Raw genomic sequence first — 17087 nt, forward strand, 5'->3', positions numbered from 1 at the left:
TGAGGTGCCTGGAGAGAGGGGTGACACAAGCACCCTTGTGGCCACCAGCATTGGGACTGCACTGGGTCAGATCTGAAGCCAGCACTGTACTGTGTCTCACCCAAGACCTGTGGTAACCAGTACCTGTCTACTGCCTATGTTTGCTCAAGGCCCTAGGGTTCTACAGTCAGCAGATGACAAAGCCAGCCAGGCTTGTGTCCTCCCCTTCAGGGTGTTGAGTTCCCCATGACCCTGGGAAGGTCCAGAGATGTTATCTGCGAGCCAGAACCTGGAGTCAGAAACCTTAGGAATCTACCTGGTGTTCTGTTCTACTGCAGCTGAGTTGGCACCCAAGCCACAAGACAGAGTCCTTCCCCCTCTTCCTTCCCCTTTCCACAGAGGAGTCTCTCCCGGTGGCCACCGCTGCTCCAGGCCCATGGGAGTACTGCCTGGATACTTCCAGTGTTCTCTCGAGGCCCAAGGGCTCCTTTCACCAGCTTGTGGTGAATGGTGCCTGGCCTGGGACTCTCTTTTCAGGGCAGCGAGCTCTCCTCTGACAAACAGCAGGTCCAGAAATGCCATCCAAGAGCCACGCCCCATAATTGGGGACCCCAAGGGCCTGCTTGGTGCTCTACCCCACTGTGGCTGAGCTGGTACCTAAGCTGCAAGACAAAGTCCCCTTGACTCTTCCCTCTCCTTAAGTAGAAGGAATCTCTCCCCATAGTCACCACAGGTTGGAATGTGCTGAATCACTGGAAGCCAACAAGTCTCTGAGCCTCACCCAAGGCCCACGACAAGTACTGCCCGGCTATCACTGCTGATTATTCAGAGCCCCAGGGGCTAATCGGAACTCAGCTTCCAATTGCTGGGCTGGGCAATTCACCCCTGGCTAAGGCTGGTCTAAATGCTCCCTCCATCGGCGCTGGCTGAGTTCTGCCCTGTGTGCTTTCCCCTGTGATTGGGCAGCACTGAGTTCCAATGCCAAGTCCCACAGTCACTGTGCTCTCTCTCCCTCAAGTTCATCGATTCTGCCTCTGTCCCACACAGTCACTGCTGGGGGATGGCGGGGAGCGGGGTGAATCAGCAATTCAAGTGTGTCTTTTCTACCCTCTTCAGTGCCTCTTTCAGTGATATGAAGTTAAAACCAGGCACTGTGATCACTCATCTGATTTTTAGTTCTGATGACGGTGCTGTTTTGTGTGGACAGTTGTTCAGTTTGGTGTTCCTGTGGGGGATGAGGAGGGTGGTCAATGGATGCTTCTATTCTGCCTCTTGCTCTGCCTCCTGAGCTCCAGTCCTGTGTTTGGCCTTTACTTCACTCTCAGAGTGGGTTTTGTAAAAACGTAAAACCTGTTGGGGTTTTGCTGACTCAGAGCATGTGTGAGGAGGGAGGAGGGATGGAGGAAAGATTCTGAGCAGGAGGCCAGGTGCGGTGGCTCAGGCCTATAATCCCAGCACTTTGAGAGGCCAAGGCAGGTGGATCAATTGAGGTCAGGAGTTCCAGACCAGCCTGGCCAACATGGTGAAACCATGTCGCTACAAAAATTAGCCAAGTGTGTTGGCACCTGCCTGTGGTCCCAGCTACTCTGGAGGCTGGGGTGGGAGAATCACTTGAGCCCAGGAGTTTGAGGCTGCAGGGAGCCACGGTTGTGCCACTGCACTCCAATCTGGGTGACACAGTGAGACCCTGTTTCAAAAAAAAAAAAAAAAATTCTGAGCCAGGAAACAGCTGCTTTGCTAATGATGCCGGTTTCTTTCCAGTGTATTTCCGCATTGTCACCATGGATAGCAACTTCATTCCAGTGAATGACAAGGTGAGTTGGGAGGAGGAAAAGGAGTGGCGCAGAGAGAATAGGGAAAAGGATGAGAGATTCTCTAGGGTGGAAGTCCTCTCAGCCTGGGTGTGGCAAGGCGAGGCCCTCTGGGTTGGAGACTGCTGTGTGTGTAGGACTGGAAGTACTGGACTAGCCTCAGGGAGCTAGCCTAAATCAGCCTAGGAATAAGCAGAGGTAACCAGTTCTCAGCTTCAGTATCTACACATTAATCAGGTTCTTGAGAGATGGTTATGCTCCTTGTCATTTTATTTATTTGTTTATTTAGAGACAGAGTCTCGCTCTGCGGCCCAGGCTGGAGTGCAATGGTGTGACCTCAGCTCACTACAACCTCTGCCTCCTGGGTTCAAGCAATTCTCCTGCCTCGGCCTCCCAAATAGTTGGAATTACAGTCACGCACCACCACGCTCGGCTAATTTTTGTATTTTTAGTAAAAACAGGGTTACACCATGTTGGCCAGGCTGGTCTCAAACTCCTGACCTCAAGTGTTCCACCCACCTCGGCCTCCCAAAGTGCTGGGATTACAGACAACAGCCACCACATTCAGCCCCCTTTCAGTTTAAGAGTTTTCACAAACTTCAAGACCTTCTCTTCAGGACTGACAAAAGTATTTTTTTTTTTAAGGCAGAAAGGAAAATGTCTGAATTTTTTTAAGGCAGAAAGGAGAATGTCTGCTTCCACTCTGTTTCTATGAGGCAAAATAATTTACGAAGTAGGCAATTCTCTTAAGGCAACATTAAATAAATACACGCCAAATGTTAAAATGTAGCAACATTTTGCGAATATTTGATATTTCCTTGGACTCCCCATCCCTAGAATCATAAACCTTACAATAGGTTTGATTTCAAGTTGGAGCATGTGTCATTTCTACATGCTTCTGAGACACTTACCTCCCGGACACCCCTGCTTTCTTCCTCCTCCGTCTGTCATAGCCTGTGTATTCAAATGAAACTTTTAGAGATAAACATAGAGAAAGCATGATTTCCATTTTCTGTCTCCATGTTCTCAGAGCTGCTGTTTCCTTTCCCTATGTGCAGGGAAGTTATTAGCTTGTCATGATTAGTAATGCCCTATCTGCTGCTCTCTTTCCCAATATAGATTTCCTTTTAGTTCCTACTTCCCATCACCTGTAGCTTTTCCTTGGTAGGAGTTCAGTATAATGTTGGGTACTTCTTACTTTTTTTTTTTTTTTTTTTTTTTTAAATTTTAAGACAAAGTCTCATTCTGTCACCTAGGCTGGAGTGTAGTGGCACAGTCATGGCTCACTGCAGCTTTGACCCTGCCCTGGGCTCAAGTAATCTTCCCATCTCAGTCTCCCCAGTAGCTGGGACCACAGGTTTGCACCACCACACCTGGCTAATTATTTTATTTTTTGTAGAGTTGGGGGGTCTCACCTTGTTGCCCAGGCTGTTCTTGAGCTCCTGGCCTCTGTCGCTCCAGTCTCCCAAAGTGTTGGGATTATAGGCCTGAGCCACTGCACCTGGCCTGAGTGCTTACTTCTTAACAGACTGTTTTCTCTAGAGCTGCAACAAGGAAGTGCTGGGTTCAAAGCGTGGCCCGCAGCAGCACTATTTTAGACTCACTTACCCTCAGGGTTGATCTCATTAACTACCCCCGTTGATTCAAATGATGCGGGATTACTTCCAGGTGTTCTGATTTCTGCAGTAGGCTCTCTTTCTCTTGTAAAATTACTCCTTCCTCCCCACTCTTTCTCTAGCCAAGCCCTCCTCCAAATTCAGTTGAAACACCGAGATTAACAAAAGGAATTCTACCAAGAAAGCTAGAATAAAAATTGTGTTTATGTAACCACCCAATGGGTTCACCTTGCTTGCTGCTTAGATAGGGCTGATTTATCCAGACAGGGGAAATTGCAATGAAGAAAGAGTAACTCACGCAGAGCCAGCTGTGCGGGAGACTGGAGTTTTATTGTTACTCAAATATCAGTCTCCTTGAGCATTTGGAAATCGAGTTTTTTTTTGTTTGTTTGTTTTTTTGAGACAGAGTTTCACTCTTGTTGCCTAGGCTGGAGTGCAATGGCGTGATCTCGGCTCACTGCAACCTCTGCCTCCTGGGTTCAATTGATTCTCCTGCCTCAGCCTCCCAAGTAGCTGGGATTACAGGCATGCGCCAACACGCCCAGCTAATTTTTGTATTTTTAGTAGAGACGGGGTTTCTTCATGTTGATTAGGCTGTTCTTGAACTCCTGACCTCAAGTGATCCACCCGCCTCGGCCTCCCAAAGTGCTGGGATTACAGGCATGAGCCACCGTGCCTGGCCAGGAAATTGAGTTTTTAAAGATAATTTGGCAGGCAGGGGTTTGGGAAGTGGGGAGTGCTGATTGGTCAGGTTGGAGATGGACTCATAGATGGTCAAAGTGAGGTTTTCTTGCTGTTTTCCTCCTCCTGGGTGGGATGGCGGAACTGGTTGAGCCAGATTACTGGTCTGGGTGGTGTCAGCTGATCCACTGAATGCAGGGTCTGCAAAACATCTCAGGCACTGATCTTAGGTTTTACAACAGTGATGTTATCCCCAGGAGCAATTTGAGGAGGTTCAGACTCTTGGAGCCAGAGGCTGCATGATCCCTAAACTGTAATTTCTAATTTTGTAGTTAATTTGTTAGTCCTGCAAAGGCAGACTGGACCCTGGGCAAGAAGGGGGTCTTTTTGGGAAAGGGCTGTTATCAATTTTGTTTCAGAGTCAAACCATGAACTGAATTCCTTCCCAAAGTTAGTTTGGCTTACACCCAGGAATCCACAAAGACAGCTTAAAAGTTAGAAGCAAGATGGAGTTGGTTAGTTCTGACTTCTTTCACTTTCATGGTTTCCTCAGTTATAATTTTGCAAAGGCGGCTTCAGTCCCTCCCTTTGAGTTTTATAACACCTTAATCTTCAGGTGTGGGCTAGGAAGATGGGAAAAGGCTGTCGATTGCTCTGGCTTCTTCCTGCTGAGAGGGGGCGTAGTGGGGGTACCTAAGGTGAGAGGAGTGGAACTGCTTAGAAGCAAGATAGTGTCGGTTAGGTCTGATTTCTTTTACTGTCATCATTTCCTCAGTTTTAATTTTGCAAAGTCGGTTTCATTTACACAGCACAATATTTAATCCCCAAACAAGAAAAGTAAGTAAAGTAAGCCTGATATTAACTGACCCTGTGTAACTTGATTGCTATACTCAGTTATTCAGAAACTCCAGGCAACTTCCAGTCGGAAATGCTACTTTCCTTTTTTTTTTTTTGAGACAGAGTTTCGCTGTGTTGCCCAGGCTGGAGTGCAGTAGCAGGATCTCAGCTCACTGCAACCTCCACCTCCCGGGTTTAAAGGATTCTCCCACCTCAGCCTCCCGAGTAGTTGGGTTTACAAGAACATACCACCACATCTGGCTAATTTTGTATTTTTAGTAGAAATGTGGTTTTACCATGTTGTTCAGGCTAGTCTCAAACTCCTGACCTCAGGTGATCTGCCCACCTCAGCCTCCCAAAGTGCTGGGATTATAGGCGTGAGCCACCATGCCTGGCCTCAGAAATGCTACTTTCCTAGTGAAACACTTATTTTCTTCCAGAGCCTATTTCTGGCCAACTGATGTCTTTCCTGATTCTTGATCCCTGTGTGAGAAAAGTACTTTGTTATCTAAGTGTTTTTTGTTGTTGTTTTGTATTTTGTTTTTGAGTCACTTTGTCACCCAGGCTGGAGTGCAGTGGCATGATCTCGGCTCAAGCAACCTCTGCTGTCCAGGTTCAAGTGATTCTTCTGCCTCAGCCTCCGGAGTAGCTGAGGTTACAAGCGTGTGCCACCGTGTCTGGCTAATTTTTGTATTTTTAGTAGAGATAGGGTTTCACCATGTTGGCCAGGCTGGTCTTGAACTCCTGACCTCAGGTGATCCACTTGCCTCAGCCTCCCTAAGTGCTGGGATTACAGGTGAGAGCCACCTTGCCTGGCCTAAAGAAGTGTTTTTTTTGTTTGTTTTGTTTTGTTTTGACTTTATGGAAATCTATAGCAATCTTAGTGATATTCTCCTCCTGCTGTTTATATAGCCCAGGTTTGTGGAAGTCCTAGCTCATCTTGACCCTTATATCTCCTTATTTTTTGGCTTTTTTTTGAAGAACTGCCATTATCCCTAATATCAAGGCTGATATTTGTATTTAGTGGTTCAGCTTCTTCACTGGTTGGCATCACATGACATTTGGCCCAAGAATAAAAAAATCAAGCACTGTCTTGATTTCATTCTCTTCTTTCCAAGTTAGATCCAAACTGGTCTTCTCTTCTGAATACCTTTGCACTCTCTCTGAGCCCCTCTCCTGCTATTCACTGAATTCCAGCTTTCAATCTCATCTAGTTGCAAGCACAATGACCTGTTCCTCACAAACTTAATGGTTTTCACATCTATTTAGCAACTACTGTCTTGAGGAAACTGATACATGATTCTCCAATGGAACTATTTCAAACAATTTTAAAAATAATTATTTGCAAGGCTTGAAAGTAAGGTTCCTGCCCACAAGCATTCAGATGGCAAAGGAAGAGGCCAGGAGATGGTTGGCTACCAAGACGAGGTTTAAACATTGAGGAATCCCCTGGTGCTAATACTTCTTTTAGGGCATGTTTGTTGTGCAAGAGCTCAGTCACAGGGCACTGAGACTGGTCTGATGCTCCAGTTCTTCAAATCTTTTGGAGACTGGCAATTCCTTTGAGATTCCTGCCCCCACGCTTCCCCTCGTCCTGCCTTGTTTCTCTCCCAAGAAGTCTGTGCCTCCATTGTTATTCTTTTCAGGGCACAAAAGAGCCATTTAGAAAGGAAGAAATGAAGAAATGGGCAAGAGAGAAAGGAAGAATTCTTTGTGAACTTTTGCTTTCAGCAAACTTATTCTGTTTGCTGTCAACCTTCTTCAACTCTCATTATCTGGTTTTCCTTTTCAGTACTCCATGGTGGAACTACAGGTAAGTGGAAGTTTCTTTCTCTTCTCTGTCAGTTGTGGAAGAGGAAGAATGAGAATTTGGTGGTACACCTTGAAGACAGAAGCAACTCTGAGATCTTGGCCCAGAGCCCCATGACTCTGCCCAGCACCGAGCACCCACATCCACCTAAGCTGTGCCTGCTCTCTTGCCTCTGCCCTCCTGGTCTCTCACACCTACATTTCAGTAGACAAGGACACCAGCCTCTGTAATGACTACACCGCTCTCTCATTCCCCTAACTTCTCTGTGCCCAGCCGACTTAACCAGGCTTGGTTCTGTACTCCCCTTAGTGTAAGGTAATAGCCCTTGCCATAAGCATTCTCAACAGATACATGATAACATAAACACCTGTGAGAAGTGTTTTAAAGGAAAGGATCTAGAGGGTGATTTCTCCACAATATTGCCTCCATTTTCCCATTAAATCACCCATGTTTTAGGTATCTCACAATCAATCTCCTCAGCCTTGTCCCCTAATAGTGACCAGAAACAGAGTAAACATTCTTTGTAAATGACATCCTGGGTCCTACTTTCTAAAACTGGAGATAACACTTTAGAGGGCTCAGTCTGATCATTAAAATCCACAAGATTTCCTCCCAAATGAGGGCTGGATCTATACAAATATTTACCTCATTCCGTCATAAAGAAAGTTCTAAATAACACAGGGAGCTGCTCTTCCTGGACACAGACCACAGGTGTCATGAACAATGGGTGGGGTTCTTTACCTGCCTTTTGCTTCTTTACCTGCGTTTTGCAGTGCAGACTGGGAAGCAAACAGGCAGGCACATCATGCAGTTTCTCTATTGGACAGGATCCAAATAGCAACAGGATTGCACAGTGGCTGGAAGTGGTACCTGAGCAAGGCATTGTAGACCTGTCCTTCCAACTGGCACCAGAGGCAATGCTGGGCACCTACACCGTGGCAGTGGCTGAGGGCAAGACCTTTGGCACTTTCAGTGTGGAGGAATATGGTAGGTGGAGGAATGGACAGGCCAAAGTATTGGGCATAATCTCATCTTAAAATCAGCAAAGGTGGGGCCCGGCGCAGTGGCTCATGCCTGTAATCCCAGGACTTTGGGAGGCCGAGGCGGGCAGATCATGAGGTCAGGAGATCGAGACCACCCTGGCTAACACAGTGAAACCCCATCTCTACTAAAAATACAAAAAACTAGCCGGAGTGGTGGCAGGCGCCTGTAGTCCCAGCTACTCGGGAGGCTGAGGCAGGAGAACGGCGTGAACCTGGGAGGCGGAGCTTGCAGTGAGCTGAGATCGGGCCACTGCACTCCAGCCTGGGCAACAGAGCAAGACTCCGTATCAAAATAAAATAAAATAAAAATTCAGCAAAGGTGGAGTAAAATCTACTCTGAGAAAGGATTATTTATTCATTTTTGAATCGATGCTGAACCAGCTAATTACTTCAGGAACATGCTACCTAAATAATGCCTCCTTCATTAGATCCGTTAATTTAATTTAATTCTCACTGTGTTTATACCCCTCTGCTCACTGCCTGTCTGACTGAGTCCTCCTCCAATTCTTTCTCCATTTCTCCTTTTACTCTGTTCAGTGCTGCCGAAGTTTAAGGTGGAAGTGGTGGAACCCAAGGAGTTATCAACGGTGCAGGAATCTTTCTTAGTAAAAATTTGTTGTAGGTAAGAGCAGAAGCTTGATCTGGTGGAGATTAAAAATGCACGGAGAGACATGATGACGGAATGACATGGGATGTGGGATTATGGGTGGGCCAAAACTTGGGGTATTTTATGTAATTTTCATGGCTTATCCAAGACCTTTTTTTTTTTTTTTTTTTTTTTGAGACGAAGTTTCACTCTTGTTGTCTAGGCTGGAGTGCAATCACATTATCTCGGCTCACTGCAACCTCCACCTCATGGGTTCAAGCGATTCTCCTGCCTCAACCTCTAGAGTAGCTGGGATCACAGGTGCGTGCCACCATGCCTGGCTAATTTTTGTATTTTTAGTAGAGATGGGGTTTCACCGTGTTGGCCAGGCTGGTCTCAGACTTCTGACCTCAGGTGATCTGCCCGCCTTGGCCTCCCAAAGTGTTGGATTACACGTGTGAGCCACAGTGCCCAGCCAAGAACGTATTTTATAGTTGTGTTTCTGCTGTTTTTTTCCATTGCTCACTCAGATAGTATTATTGATTTAGTCTTTACAAGACACAATATTGAATCCCATAGATAAATAGGGATCAGGAGAAAGAAAGATACTGTTTCTGTCCTTAGTATGGTGCTAATTGTGGAATTGGGTCTACTCTAAGACCGAGTAAAGTAGGGAAAGGGAAGAGAGGTAGAAAAAGGTAGGATTGTTAGAGCTTGCTTTCTTCTTCTTCTTTTTTTTTTTTTTTTGAGACAGAGTCTCACTCTGTCACCCATGCTGGATGCTGGAGTGCAGTGGGGAGATCTCGGCTCACTGCAACCTCCATCTCCTGGGTTCAAGTGATTCTCCTGCCTCTTCCTCCCAGAGAAGCTGGGATTACAGGTGTGAGCCACCATGCCCAGCAAATTTTTATATTTTTAGTAGAGACAGGGTCTTGCCATGTTGCCTAGGCTGGTCTTGAACCCCTGGCCTCAAGTGATCCACCTGCCTCGGCCTCCCAAAGTGCTGGGATTACAGGTGTGAGCCACCGCACTAGCCTGGATTGTCAGAGCTTTCTTTCAGAGGCTGGAGTGTGAGAGGGAAGAAGTGGTGTTCGGGGGAAGAGTTGGATCTCAAGTGGAATTTCCCAACTCTGACTCCTTATGCTTTTCTTGGTTAGGTACACCTATGGAAAGCCCATGCTAGGGGCAGTGCAGGTATCTGTGTGTCAGAAGGCAAATACTTACTGGTATCGAGAGGTGGAACAGGAACAGCTACCTGACAAATGCAGGAACCTCTCTGGACAGGTGAGTAAATGACAGGTAAAAAAGGAACCTATCGGCCGGGCACGGTGGCTCACGCCTGTCATCCCAGCACGCACTTTGGGAGGCCGAGATGGGCGGATCACGAGGTCAGGAGTTTGAGACCAGCCTGATCAATATGGTGAAGCCCCATCTCTATTAAAAATTCAAAAAATTAGCTGGGCGTGGCGGCGTGCGCCTGAAATCCCAGCTACTCGGAGGCTGAGACAGGAGAATCACTTGAACCTGGGAGGCGGAGGTTCCAATGAGCCGAGATGGTGCCACTGCACTCCAGCCTGGGTGACAGAGCAAGACTCTCCCCCTCTCCCACCAAAAAAAAAAAAAAAAAAAAGAACATATCCACATGTCCTAAAGAGTAAGGAAGCAACAATCTAGAAAAGAGCTAAACAGCCCAAAGTAGAAAGTGTTTCCCAGAATTATCATCCCAGTTCCAAAGAACAAAGCAGGGATCTTTATCCTAAATAGGGAGTGTTTTAGAGTCTGCCTCGGAACCAAGAAATTTACCTAAACCCCAGTAAGGTACAATTTTCCAGTTTTGAAGTCATTTATTTTTCCCTTTCCCAAATCTTGGAGCTTCAAAGTCATTTCATGATTATCTATGTGCAAGTGTATACTTCATGTTGTAGGAGAGTTTTTCTATATTAGAAACTGAAGTGTGGAGATGAGAAATTATTTCCTTCTACAGAACGTTATAAAATGGACATAGAGATTAGATTCCTCATCTGCTCTCTATCCCTGTCTTTGATCACCTCACTAGACTGACAAAACAGGATGCTTCTCAGCACCTGTGGACATGGCCACCTTTGACCTCATTGGATATGCGTACAGCCATCAAATCAGTATTGTGGCTACTGTTGTGGAGGAGGGGACAGGTAAGTAGGGTACTCCTTGGCTCATTAAGAAAACAGAAAGAAAAAGGGCTGGTCCCAGGGACAGATTTACTCCAAGGATACAAGACCTACCCTCTTGTGTTTGGATGGTACCTTGTTCCTAGTTCATAGGCAAAGGGAAATGCCAGATCCCATCTTGCCATCTGTAAGAAATACTACGAGTGGGGCGCGGTGGCTCATGCCTGTAATCCCAGCACTTTGGGAGGCCAAGACGGGCAGATCACGAGGTCAGGAGATCGAGACCATCCTGGCTAACACGGTGAAACCCCGTCTCTACTAAAAATACAAAAAATTAGCTGGGCGTGGTGGCGGGCGCCTGTAGTCCCAGCTACTCGGGAGGCTGAGGCAGGAGAATGGCGTGAACACAGGAGGCGGCTTGCAGTGAGCCGAGATCGTGCCACTGCACTTCAGCGTGGGCGACAGAGTAAGACTCCGTCTTAAAAAAAAAAAAAAAAAAAAAAAAAGAAGAAACACTACATACTTCTCCAAAAGATTGGGGAGGTGAGCTTGGTTTGGATCTTTGGCCAGAAATACATTCAACTTCATCCCTTTGCCACCATTCTCTCAGAGACTTGACATTAAACATGAAGATGAGAATATCAGGTGCCTAGATCTTTATACATCTGGTTTCCCTCTGCAGGCGTGGAGGCCAATGCCACTCAGAATATCTACATTTCTCCACAAATGGGATCAATGACCTTTGAAGACACCAGCAATTTTTACCATCCAAATTTCCCCTTCAGTGGGAAGGTATGTTAAAACTTTTCTCTGCATAGACAAAAAAATGCATAACCATCTACTTTGCCTCCTTCCTGCAGCCGTTGCCATGTAGCTAACTTAGTGCTGTTCCAAGTACATTACGTGTGTTCACTTTAATCTTTACAATAATGCAATGAGGCAGACACTATATTGGCCACATTTTATGGATAACGAGACAGGCAACAGAGGCTAAGTGATTTTTCCAAGGTTATCAGCAAATAGATGGGAACTATGACCAAATCCAGGAAGCCTGCCTCCGGGGTATACACTCTCCACCCGCTATGCTGTGCTGCCCCTAATCCCATAGAAGAAGTGCCTTGAATATTAATGACACCTTAGGGGTCTTTCTAATGCCAGGGGCTGATCTTCTAATGTCTAAATCTTCATATTTAAGAGCTGCAGGGTTTCTAGAGAAATCATCCAGCCTGGTCTCCTGCATCTAGGCAAGGTTAATATGAAACTTTCCTTGACAGCCATGTATAGCTCTGTAAGCAATTTTGTTTTTCTTTCTGTTTTTTTTTGTTTTGTTTTGAGACAGAGTTTTGCTCTTGTTGCCCAGCCTGGAGTGCAATGGCGCGATCTCTGTTCACCACAACCTCTACCTCCCAGGTTCAGGCGATTCTCCTGTCTCAGCCTCCCGAGTAGCTGGGATTACAGGCATGTGCCCCCATGCCTGGCTAATTTTGTATTTTTAGTAGAGATGGGGTTTCTCCATGTTGGTCAGGCTGGTCTTGAACTCCTGACCTCAGGTGATCCGTCCACCTGGGCCTCCCAAAGTGCTGGGATTACAGGAGTGAGCCACTGTGCCCAACCAGCAATTTTCTTTAGAGATTTTAAAATTTCCGGCAGGGCATGGTGGCTCACGGCTCACATCTGCAGTCCTAGCACTTTGGGAGGCTGGGGTGGGCAGATCACTTGAGACCAAGAGTTCGAGACCAGCCTGGCCAACATGGTGAAACCTTGTCTCTACTAAAAATACAAAAATTAGCCAGGCATGGTGGCGCATGCCTATAATCCCAGCTACTTGAGAGTCTGAGGCACGAGAGTTGCTTGAACACAGGAGGCAGAGGGTGCAGTGGGCTAAGATCATGCCACTGCACTCCAGCCTGGGCAATAGAGTGAGACTGTCTCAAAAAAAAAAAAAGATAAATACATAATTAAATTTTCTTTGTTAGTGTTTTCTTTCTGATATCTAACTGAATTTCCCTCTTGTTCAGCTTATCTTTCTTTACTTCTTGTACAACTGGTCCACACAATAATATTGCACACATAGAGATGCACTTATTCCTCAGTTATCATTTCTCTAGACCAAGGGTGGGTGCAAATTATTTTTAGAGCCTAAGGATTACACAATTTGGGAGGGTAGGGGATTCCCTTTAAGAAAAAGAAAGCAAAATAGACTCGGCGCAATGGCTCACGCCTGTAATCCCAGCACTTTGGGAAGCTGAGGCAGGTGAATCACGAGGTCAGGAGTTCGAGACCAGCCTGACCAACATGGTGAAAACCCGTCTCTACTAAAAATACAAAAATTAGCCAGGTATGGTGGCACAGGCCTATAGTCCCAGCTACTCGGGAGGCTGAGGCAGGAGAATCGCTTGAACCCAGGAGGTGGAGGTTGCAGTGAGCCGAGATCATCCCACTGCACTCCAGCCTGGGCAACAGACTGAGACTCCATCTCAAAAAAAAAAAAAGAGAAAGGAAGGAAGGAAAGAAGGAAGGAAAGAAAGAAAGAAAAAAGAAAGCAAAACAATGTGCAGAACCTTTGAAGGAGCCTGTGCAAATGAAGAGCCCTAAAGCTTCATTAGCCACTGGCAAATCTAGCTCTGCTCTGGGCTGTTACTTGTGTTTGTTTTTCGGTTCCTCACAGATCCTAGTTCAAAAGCTTGAATCACATTTATCTTTTTCAGGACTCTTCCCTGAAATGTATTCTTAGAAATTCTGTTATTACTTTCAGTGCCAAAAACCGCAATTAGTTTGCACCAACCTAATATTTCACTTTACCTCATACTCAAGCTTACTCCAAACCTCATTCTGATCCATAATGACCTTTGTCCTTCAGATAAGAGTTAGGGGCCATGATGACTCCCTCCTCAAGAACCATCTAGTGTTTCTGGTGATTTATGGCACAAATGGAACCTTCAACCAGACCCTGGTTACTGACAACAATGGCCTGGCTCCCTTTACCTTGGAGACATCCAGTTGGAATGGGACAGATGTTTCTCTGGAGGTAAGAATGGACGGAGGACTAGCTTCCTAGAAAGGAAGGCTTCCCTGAAGGAAAACTTCAGAATTTCCCTGTTTCCTATCCTCCCCTCTGCTTGGAATTACATCTCTGTTACTCACAAGTCCTGCTCCCCAGTTGACAAAAAGTTTTCCTTAGATGCCTTCTGTTTTTAATATCAATCAAATAAATAGTCCTTACTTAGATGAAAACTACTATTTCTACTAATACATCTTTTAACTTACCCCCATCTCTATCTGATCCTATCTATATATGAAGTTAGAGTAGGGAGGAAAAGGTGACTCAGAGTCTTTTTCTTTCTCTTTCCCCTTTCCCTCCCCTCATTACTTAATAAAAACAGCAAACAAGAGAACTCTAGATTCTAGATAACTTATAAGTATCAATTATCAACTGCCACAACAATGCTTCTTATCAAACAGCTAAAAACTTCAGTATCGTGCAACAGAACGCATTCACTGCTTGTGCATCTGGGGCATTCAGTCAGGCAGCTCTGCTGCTTTTGATTACCAGACCTGTCTGCAGATCGGCTGGCCGTAAGCTGGTGCTCCACATGCCTCTCATGCAGGAGCCAGCTAGCCCAGATATATTCTCACGGCAGTGATGAGGTGCAAGTGCAAAAGCTGATGTTCAGGGCTTTTCCAAACCTCTGTATATTGCATATGATTTTTTTTTTTTTGAGACAGAGTCTCGCTCTGTTGCCCAGGCTGGAGTGCAGTGGTGTGATCTCAGCTCACTGCAAGCTCCACCTCCTGGGTTCACGCCATTCTCCTGCCTCAGCCTCCCCGAGTAGCTGGGACTACAGGCGCCCGCCACCACGCCTGGCTAATTTTTTGTATTTTTAGTAGAGACGGGGTTTCACTGTATTAGCCAGGATGGTCTCGATCTCCTGACCTCGTGATCCGCCCGCCTTGGCCTCCCAAAGTGCTGGGATTACAGGCGTGAGCCACCGCGCCCAGCCCCTGTTGCATATGTTAACACCCCATTCCCAGCAAATCACACAGTGGGCCCACAGTCAGACTAGGAGGGTACTGGAAGACTACATGCTAAAGGATGTTGATCTCAGAGGGGGTGGGGTGTGTGTGAGGAATTGGAGCCATTAATGAGATCGTTCAACCATAGCACTTAATCAAACACATACTACTTGCCTTGTGGCTAATTTGACTATTTCTTTACTCTAGGCATGACTCAATTACTCAGAAATAGTTACTTTTCAATCTTAGTGTCTTCTGTACCTAGTTTTCTTATACCTGAAATATAATCTTTGATTTCTATATAATCTAAGTCATGTTCATCTATCCCAGGAATATCTGTGAAGATACATCACCCACAATTTCCCCTCACTTAGTAACTATAATTCAGCCCTTCTGTCACTCTCCTACATACCAAAATATTGCTGTACACAACTACGTTTATGGATTCTTCGTCCATCCTTGGCTGAACGGCTAATGAAACACCCACAGGCCATTCTCAGGCAGTGAAGATTGGAGAGAAAGCGCTCTATTTGAAAACCGTAACAAGTCTGTGTGGTTTCTATGGTTGGGGCACATGCTACAATTCTCTGTCTCTCTTTTACTCTCAGGGAAAGTTTCAAATGGAAGACTTAGTATATAATCCTGAACAAGTGCCACGTTACTACCAAAATGCCTACCTGCACCTGCAACCCTTCTACAACACAACCCGCAGCTTCCTTGGCATCCACCGGCTAAACGGCCCCTTGAAATGTGGCCAGCCCCAGGAAGTGCTGGTGGATTATTACATCGACCCAGCTGATGCAAGCCCTGACCAGGAGATCAGCTTCTCCTACTATGTGAGACCGGGAAACGGGGATGGGTGAGAGTACGCTGGGAAGGAAAGAGAATGAGAAGAGTCAGCCAGGGGAGTACCTAGGCTATCTGAATTGCAGATGCACATCTAATTAAAAACAATTTAAAAGCCACACTAAAAAAGTAAAAGAACAGTTGACATTAATTTTAAGTATATTTTTATTTAACCCATTATATCCAAAATATTAATATTTTAACATGAAAGCCATATATAAAGTTTTAATAGATATTTTACATTCTTGTTTCAACTGCATCTTTGAAACTCAGTGTGTATTTTACACTTAAAGCGTATCTCAGTTTGGACTGAGCACATTTCAAGTGTTCAATATTCCCATGCTATGAGATACTGCGTGGGCCAGTATAGGTGTAAGAGATGGAAAACACTGGGGGAAGAAAGAGATTCTGAGCAGGAACACAGGAAAATTGTGTGGGAAAATAAAATGATGAATTACCTGAGAAAATAGTGCTGGCCAGGACCAAAAAACAAAAAACAAAAAAAAACCAAACAACAACTGGGTGGTTGGGAGGGAGAGTGGGGAGGCCATGGGACTCAGGATACTTTTTTTTCTTTTTTTTTTTTTTTAATTTATATGAGACAAGGTTTCGCCATGTTGGCCAGGCTGGTCTTGAACTCCTGACCGCAGGTGATCCACCCACCTCGGCCTCCCAAAGTGCTGGGACTGCAGGCGTGAGCCACCGCGCCCAGCCAGGATACATTTCATTCTCTGTTCCATTGGTCAATATTATCAAATAGATGATATGGGGTTAAATTCACATTGATAGCAGCCTCATTGGGGAAATAAAATCATAACTTGGTAGCCTGAAAGCAATGTAGAAGGATAAGCAGCTTTCCTGTCACCTTGGTGACAGTCAGGAGTAGAATGGAAACCTCAGGTTTGATGGCTTGGAGCCTCTTTGTTCCCTTATCCTCCTCTCGGTTATGAGAGACTTTCTCCCCTCTGGATCATTGCAGTAGCTTCTATGGTTTCAGTGTAGTCATTAAGTGAAAAAAAAAAAAAATCATCCTAATACAACGAAAAGAGAAAAGATAGGTGGGAAATAACAAGTCCAGGTGATAACGTGGGCTCTGTCTTCAGGACCGAAGTGTGGGGAGGTGTAGGAGAAAAGTGAAGTTGGGGCTGAGCCACGTGGAATGGCTAATGCGGGGCAGGTGTCGGAGGAACGGACCACGGAGCCCTGCAGAAGCATGAGAGGAGAGCCTGCTTACAAACAAGATCACTGAGTTCTGTTTCAAGTGAGAGTGGACAAGGAAGGGGGAGTTAGAAGAGGAGATTTCTCCTCTAGAAGGTTCAATGTCAGAAGGGCTCAGGGTGGTTTAGGATGAAATTATTTCCACTGAATTTTAAATTGAGCTGTAATTAGAAAACACTTATGAGGATAGATTTTCGCTGACTTTATGTTACAAGGATTATAAGAAAATAAAATTTGGAGATCTTCAAGAAATGGCAGACAGTTATCTATGGTGAGGAACAATTTCTGTGCTGTCAGACTCCTCCCATCCACCTGCGTGGTTCTCAGCCAGACCTCCAACTGCAGGAGGAGCCACCAGGACCCGCTGGCAGCATCCTGCATTTGTCAAGCTAGTGGATGCTGGGTGAGGTATTGACCCGGGCGCTGAACTGTGAAAGGAACCTCTTCTCATGAAGGCATGCAGAGATGCTCTGGAAGTTGGTCCAAGGTGAAATTACTG

At 45.7% G+C, this 17087-nt stretch overlaps 1 protein-coding gene across 7 annotated transcripts in view; it reads left to right on the top strand.

Annotated features, from left to right (window-relative positions):
* Positions 1-17087, top strand: part of A2ML1 (alpha-2-macroglobulin like 1) — a 96437-nt gene that overhangs the window by 37407 nt on the left and 41943 nt on the right. For 3 of the 7 annotated variants that reach the window (XR_008511810.2, XR_010135712.1, XM_054526778.2), the window contains 9 exons: positions 1741-1793; positions 6717-6737; positions 7562-7721; positions 8315-8399; positions 9521-9647; positions 10420-10534; positions 11193-11302; positions 13371-13538; positions 15133-15360. Coding sequence is in view for 5 of the 7 variants with exons in the window: in XM_054526778.2 (XP_054382753.1) it covers positions 1741-1793; positions 6717-6737; positions 7562-7721; positions 8315-8399; positions 9521-9647; positions 10420-10534; positions 11193-11302; positions 13371-13538; positions 15133-15360 (1067 nt within the window). In the remaining 2 variants the exon portion in view is untranslated. Of the gene's footprint in view, positions 1-1740; positions 1794-6716; positions 6738-7561; positions 7722-8314; positions 8400-8599; positions 8685-9520; positions 9648-10419; positions 10535-11192; positions 11303-13370; positions 13539-15132; positions 15361-17087 lie in introns of those variants that run through there. The other 4 variants (XM_054526774.2, XM_054526773.2, XM_054526776.2 and 1 more) reach the window with 3 other exon arrangements.

This window comes from Pongo abelii, chromosome 10 (assembly GCF_028885655.2).
Source record: "Pongo abelii isolate AG06213 chromosome 10, NHGRI_mPonAbe1-v2.0_pri, whole genome shotgun sequence".
In the NCBI taxonomy this organism is placed as follows: Eukaryota; Metazoa; Chordata; class Mammalia; order Primates; family Hominidae; genus Pongo; species Pongo abelii.